The 7846-nt window shown below is 37.4% G+C and overlaps 1 protein-coding gene across 1 annotated transcript in view; it reads right to left on the minus strand.

Annotated features, from left to right (window-relative positions):
- The window catches only part of galnt9 (polypeptide N-acetylgalactosaminyltransferase 9), a 107145-nt gene extending 99299 nt beyond the window's left edge, over positions 1–7846 (minus strand). Inside the window, exon 1 of the mRNA XM_024275857.1 lies at positions 7161–7846. Coding sequence (XP_024131625.1) covers positions 7161–7401 — 241 coding nt within the window. The 5' untranslated portion in view covers positions 7402–7846. The remainder of the gene's footprint in view (positions 1–7160) is intronic.

Genomic DNA, 7846 nt, shown 5'->3' on the forward strand with positions numbered 1-7846 from the left:
AAAAAAAAAAAAAAAAAAAAAAACAGAGAAACTTGTAAATAATTGTATTTGTCTGCACTCAAACTCTTTTGCTGTTATCTTAGAAGATTTGTAAAAGCAACATAAAGAAACCATAGATTTCAAATGACATCCCTCATCTAAATCTATGTTTACTTAGATACATGTTACATTTGGTTTATATTTATTTAGTAACATACACCTATGCTAAAACATTTTTAAATTAATTTTTATTTATTTTTTTCTTTTGAAATTCTAAATGATGCAATGTGTTTTGTCTGAAGTTACAATGTTAGGATTTTAAGACCTTTTTAAGAACAATTAAAATCTAATTTAAGGCTATTTGTTCAAAGAAAATTAAACATCCAGCTGGAATCTATTCTGTCCTGCTGGACACATGCGATTCTATCCCCTTGATCTCCGTTGAGCCAAGCTTAAATGTCCTTCGGCAAACCGTGCAGTTTGGTTTAAGAGGATTTCCACAGGATTTCATCTCTGCTCTTTGCAGATGATGTTGTCCTGTTGGGTTCATCAGGTCAGGACGTCCAGAATGTTGGAGCGGTTTGCAGCCGAGTGTGAAGCAGCTGGGATGGAGGTCAGCACCGCTAAGTCTCTCGGCTGGCCTGGGAACGCCTCAGGGTCCCCCCAGAGGAGCTGGAGGAAATGACCCGGGAGAGGTTCCAGAAGATCGGAAAAAGATGGATGGATTTCCATTAACCAATTTTACCTACTACAAGAAATTCGTATTTTTAAGCCTTTTTTTATTGAATTTCAATTTTTGTAATTATTTAAACCAACTGAGGGAAACTTGGAGTTCTTCAGATCCAACAAATCCATTTAGCTGTCATTAATTGTGATTAATGGCATTTAGGAAGATCTGCTGAGACTTGAAACATGAGTTTTCCAAATATAATAGTGTTCTCTTGCCATAGCATAGAACCAGCTAATGGCTAATGATGACGGCACAGCTGGGCCATCAAACACGACATAGAGGCAAAGCAAATCCTTTTAGGGGCTCAAGAGTTAATTAAAAAAATATTGTTTTTTTCATGTCTGTAATGATTAAAGAAGCCTGTATTGATGATTTCTTAATCTTTGTCAATAGTTATACCAATATTGACTAAAAAATTCCCCCTGTAGCTCTGCACCAGTATATAGTTTTGACAAGTTGAAAGGTGACTGCTTATAGACTGATGGCGCCAGCTGTGGCGTGTTGTCGTGATCACCCTGATTGTTGTTTACTTTTGGGGAGCCCGGCGTCCGTCCATCAGGCAACAATAAAACAGGAATTCTCTGACTTGTTTACGTCCTTCCATTCTAATTGGTTCCCCCGGTATGCCATTGGTAGGCAATAAACAGCAGAGGAAATGGGCAATTACTTCATATTGATGGTAATAGTCATCAGTGCATTGAGTCCTCCTCTCAGTGCACGTTGTCTGTTCAGGCCTGAAACACAATTCGTGGTCTGTCCAAATAGAAAAGTTTGTGACAATACACGCACAGATTCCAACATGTCTCTGTCAGAGTATCTGTGCAAATACAATTACCATCTGTCTCGCAAACTTGCACTGATTTGTAGAGATTTGCAAAATGTATATTTGAGCAAATAGCCAGAAACTACATAGAATTATTCAGGAATAAGCAAATCCATTACTGATAATAAAAAAAAATGTTTTAGCTTCACATCATCTTCTTGAACATGATGTTAAAAAACTCCAAAATGATTTATGTTCTTTGTGCTAAAAGTAATGTTTTAAATGAATGCATTTTTTTTATAAATCACATTTCCTTTTTCTGTTTTTTTAAACAAAAAAATAAATAAAATAAAACTTTAATGTTTTTTTTAAAGTAATTGGGAGATCAAATATGTAGAATATTTAAATCCTGATGTATGAAAAACATAAATAACTCTCAATTGTTTTTTTTGTTTTTTTATTTTGCACAAAGCTAACCATACAGTATTGTCTGCTTGTGGACTTAACAAGCTATTTCTCTGGCTGATTGACAGCAAACATGGTCAAACAGGGGAGCTGTCAGTTAGAAGAAAACCTTATTTGAGGCAAAACTCGACATGGAGTGTCACATGGTCGGTGCTGGTCAAGACCAAATATATCAGCAAAACAACAAAAAAAAAAGAAAAAGAAATAAAAACGTACCATTTCAAACAGATAGTAAAGAAAACGGGCAATTAATGAATCCGTCTTAACACAAAAACAGTTCAAACAACACTTTCTATTCATGTTCCGGGGTTACTTTTTGAAGCATATGTTTTTTCCTGAGTTTTTATATTTTTGAAATCATTCTTTGAGTCCCTTTTAATCTCGGAGTTGGGTTCAAACCAACCCAACTTGGGTTATTTTAACTATTGACTTTTAGTCAAACTTCTAGAAATATAAAAGAGGAAATTAGCTATCTTCTGTTTTGTTCCAGGTCATTTGTACTCCACCAGGTGTGATCTTTCATGGAGCTCCAGGTGGATTGTCAGTGATCTTGTATTTTTTTTTCTATCTTTTAATAACTGTTCCAACAGTTGATCTTCTCATCAAGCTGTTTGTTTATTGTAGATTGGTTCATCACAGTCTGGTTCAGGTGAATAATCTGGTGTCCTTTGACAGCTCTTTGGTTATAGTGGAAAGGTTACAGTCCGCTTAAGAGTATCGACAGATTTCTTTTATGCAAATAGTCAGTCCAAACATTAATAAAGACAACCATAGAGAGCTTTTTAAAAAAGGGAGGAACAGCATTGTTGTTTGCTTGCAGGAGGATTAAACTTTTATTTATTCCGTTATAAAAATAAATTGTTTAAAAATCCTACAATGTGATTTACGTCTTCTCTGTCTCTCAGACAGATTCATTTTATATATGATAACATGTTACATATCAGATTAATTAAAGTGTAGCTATGATGAATCGGTAACTGTCAAAACAATCTAAACAATCAGAAGAAAACAATTGACAATGACGTTTTTGTTTTGGGCTGTATGATCAAATTTATACTGTTGTCAAATCATTTTTAGTCCCACCTATGAATTGTCCCCATAAAATAAAAGTATTTAATAATAATCCTCCATGACTTGTGACTCTTAGTTTCCTGCCAGTGTTTTTATATTCTCATGATGACTGGAAGGCATGGAGCTCTGCCAGCTTTGCACTTAGCTGGTGACCTGTTCCTGTCTTCCATCAGGAAGTGACTGTTTCTCGCTGCTCCTAGGAGAGACCTGCAGACTCAACTCAGATCTTTGAACTAAAACTGAGCTGCTCAGGGGAGTCTGCTGTGAAAATAATTAAACCAGCAGACTATCTAACTTTAGAGAAAATGACTGTTTTACAGTCCGTTTGCCAGAAAAATTTCAAAATGAATCAAATATATTAAAAAAAAACATAATTTTTCAACATGTATCACAATCTAAATCTTTAATTTAAAGTTAAATTAATAGTTTTTAGTGGAGTGAATGAAAGGATGCATTGTGCTGCTTGAACAGCCCTGCCTGCTGGCTGGATCCCAGACGCCAAACATAACTCAAAGAGACAGAGCTATTTAGGTCCAATAGCTGTTTAGCTGCAGCATACTAACATGATTTTGCAAAAACACACTTGCAGTACTTTGGGGGCCATGACGCTCTGAAACGTCCTACCAACAAACTGCTTTCCTACACTTTTGTCAAGCAGATGCTGGAGTGTGACTGAACAGTTGCAGGGTTAAAGGTCGGAACACACTGCACAGATTTAGAGTCCTCTACAGGATGAACATGTAGAGGACGCCACATAGTTTCTATTGTTTTTTTGTTTTTCTTTTTTTTTGATTGTCGATTGCAGAGTTTTACCAGGTGCTACCAGATTTTTGATGGGCTCTGATCAAACCAGGGGCGGAGCTAGAATGTGGCGGGGGTATCAGGAGGGGGCCAGAAGACTTCTTAAGGAGAGCAAATGAGAACCCCAGGGTGGAAACCTTTTACAAATAAAAGGATGAAAAACATGTATTTTTATCTCTTTTCTTATTCTTTTAAACAGCAGTTCTTTTATCTAAGGTGCTTTTAAAAATGCTTGAAAAAGCTTTTATTTATGATTTATTGACATGTCAAATAGTTTTAATATTGATTAAAATAATTGTTTTCAATTGAGTCTATGTGACACATGATGTCTTTTATTTTGAAAGGAAGTCATGTAAACGTTATAAACAATTTCATATTTTGGAAAAAAAGGCCCATTCTCCTTTATGTTTATTTTATGCAACAAAAAAAAGGTGAGAAATTGACACAAATGTCTCTTTAAGTGTTAAAAGTTGCAGATGACTGGCATTGAAGCGCTACGGTGTGTCAAAGAGCGTGTGTTATCTAGAGGTCATCGGTGACATAAAGGGTTAAAAGTTGTCCTCTCCTACAAACAATCTTCTACATTCATGTATGGTATATTATGCTGTGATTAAAATAATATAAAAAGTGGTAATTTAGAGTTGTTCATGTCATGGAGTCCCTCCTAAAATCAGGAAACTGAAACTTTCTGCTGTGTTTTCTGCCACTGAGCCAGTGTACATGATTTATAACCAACTTTACCGCTTTAAATGTCACGTTACAAAATTTTCCATCTTCAAAATTAACAATAAAAGTAGAACAAAAAGGAAATCCACTAACTTGTTCTTCCCTTTTGTGAGAACTCTACTATTTCACTAAAATAAGCGGTCCCGACAGGGGCGGAGCTACAGGGGGCTGGGTGGGGCTCCAGCAAAATGTCTCCCCCTATTTTTAAGTCAATGTTAGTATCATTATTGATACAAAGAATAAGAAATTATAAATACAGGCTCTTTTAATTATTAGTAATTTACTAATATTGTATATCCACCACTGCCCCACACATTGAAACCCAACCTTTATTTTTTTTAATCCAGTGTGTGAACACGACCTTTGAGCCACACTAGCTCGAGTTACAGTACAGTTTTCCCAACGACGACAAAATAAATGTTTAAAACACCGGCAGACAACGCGCTCAAGGCCGGCGCTGGCTGGAATTTCTATTTCAACAATCAGGGATTTATGGCTGAGCCTTTTGATCTGCGACTCACAGAACTGTGGCGTTTATATCTGTTGATGACACCGCACTAAAGTGTTCCTGCCATCAGCCCCTGCTGTAATCTCATTCCTGTCAAAGGACTCATTTCCCTCCCACCTGTTCCATCCATTTGTTTTTGGCTTGGAATTAGCAAAAAAAAAACTGAATTAAATCTAAACACAAACTATTATCTCCTAAAAGAAATGAGGGATTTCCTTATAACACATAACACACCACAGATCTGATAGCAGAAGATGCACCATAGGGCTTTGGACAAAAACCTTTCAGCCATTAATTGGTTAATTAAGAGCGTCGCTGGAGAATGCAGTGTTGTTGAATTAAATGGGCAGTTGCAAATGTCATTTATTCAATCAGGGCTAATCGGTTACAAGGCAGTGTTCCATCAGTGGACCACAGAGCGTCACAGAGAAGCAGAAACTATTCAAATGGTTTGAGACGCCACATAAATGACCAAAGAAATGTCCAGACGTATAAACTAACAAACTTTCGGATCCGGACCCAAATGTTGGGCCATTTGGACCCAGAATCTGGGTTATTATTATAACCCAGATTCTGGGTCCGCATGACCCAACATCTGGGTACCAACTTGATGTAAAACTAGCATTATGGGCGCCTCTATTTTAAATGGTGTTGTAACACATTTTCAGGTCGTCTTATATGGACACATACATGTTTGGAGCGTTTCTTTGAGTAGAAATGAGCTCATGAGGAAGCTGAAGAAGAGCTTCCCACTTCAGAGAAACATAAAGCTGCTGTTTACAGACACAACCAGGAGTTTTCCTCAAAATATGGATTTATGGACCGTTGTTTCCACACACCAAACCGTTCTGCATGATATGTGCCGACAGATTCCTGAATGTTTCACATAATCTCACAATAGTAAAGTTGCAGATGTGCCACTAATCCTTGGCTACTTAAGAATATATTACATTTAATAATTAGACATTTTTTTCTGGACCATAACGTCAAAACATTTTTCCTAACTGGACCTCTTTAAATTATAGTTGAAGACCTCTGAGCTAAACAAATACGTCAGAAATTACAGATTTTTTTTTTCTTTTCGTTTTTTATACATTTTTTTTTTCTTTATTTCTTTATATTTACATTAAAAAATATCAAATAAGTTCTTATTGCTGGTAAATAAAAAGAAACAGAGAAACAAAAAATATATAATCTGCTGTCCATTTTACATACATAGAAGAAATTCAAAAAAGAGTGAATTTCTTTTTGCCATATAGCATCTAAGTGCAAATGTAGTTACACTAAAACATTCAATTTAGAATAACATCGACACTGATGAGTTTGTATCCTATTTCTACATTTGAGTATCTGGAATGAAGCAACGCGGTTCATTCATTTTGTAGCAATTCTTTTCTAACAAGATTGGTTATGAATACGACTAAAATCAATGAACATATTTTTGTTTTCCATACCACACTCTATGTGCAGAGAGATCAGCATCACTTTCTATCTAGAGTAACAATAAAATGCAGTTTATTTTATTTTATTTTATTTAGCATTTTTTAAATTAGGTTTAATACTGTCAAAATAATCTTGGATTTATGTCTTTTTGGGGAATTTGGGATGAAAAAGAAGCGCTTTATGTGTTCTGGTACAATCCCTTTTTTTGATGTACCATAAAATATAATAAAGTTAAAACATGCATCACATCATAACATAGAAAAATGACAAAGAACTGTCAACATTCTGTCATTTCTATTATAAAAACAGTAAAAGTGTACGCTTCTTCGTGAGGAAACGCTGTTTCTGTCACCTGATGTAAGGATATTCACAGGAAAACAAGACTGTGAGTGATGTGAAAGAGGAAGATGTTTTAAAGAGGAAAAAGGCTCTGTATGAATCTCAGACTAATGGGCTCACAATAAAATCCATTACATCAGACTCCTTCAAAGCTCTGGATTCATTTGGAGTTTCTCCAGCTGAGGCAGCCATGTGACTGAGTCAGACTGAATCAGGATCTAATGTAAATAAGATCAAACGCAGATGGAGTGACAGTTAAAGGCTGATGAAGAATATTTATCAGTAAAAAAGAGAAGGATTTATGAGCTGAAAAGTGTGATTTTCCGTGCTCCTACCGTTCAGCTGATTGTAGACCACGTCCTCCAGCCTCTCCAGCCGCTGAAGAATGGACTGTCTGTCCACTAAGTTGGAAACTTTTCCATTCCTGGCTCGCAACCTCTGCTCGGAAATCCTCCCCATCTGGAGGAGCTCCTCGGATCGGTCCTGGATCCTGCAGTACACCGAGAACAGGATAATCCCCACGAACACCAGGATGTTGACGGTCAGCAAAGTTTTGATTTTCCGTGCCACAGCCATGAACGAGGTGTTGACGCTGGCTGACTCGAGTGCAGCCCAGCAGCTTGTTCCGTGCGCGCGCGCTGTCGAGCCGGGGAAGGTCGGAGCGGACTGGCGGCTTCAGCACCACGGACAGCTCCGGAGGACGCGCTCGCTTCCTGCTGCCATCTCCACCTTCTCGCGCAACTTCAACGCAAAGGGAAACGTCTCTTCCGTCCACGGACGAGCTTTCGGAGCTTCCCACCCCGCACACGTCGATTCCGCTACATATTATAAACGTGAAATGACGCCAGAGAAAGCATCCTCCTCCTGAACAGCAAAAAACATGTCTTCCCTACAGATGGATGAGTGGACAGTTTTATTATTATTATTTCTAAAGGCGATGCTATGACAGCTAAGCCCTCCTGCTATCACTGCTCCTCTGTGGCATCTTTACGGACAAAGCCGCGCCGTCCCGCTCTGCAAA

This window comes from Oryzias melastigma, linkage group LG9, assembly GCF_002922805.2.
Source record: "Oryzias melastigma strain HK-1 linkage group LG9, ASM292280v2, whole genome shotgun sequence".
NCBI classification, from domain to species: Eukaryota; Metazoa; Chordata; class Actinopteri; order Beloniformes; family Adrianichthyidae; genus Oryzias; species Oryzias melastigma.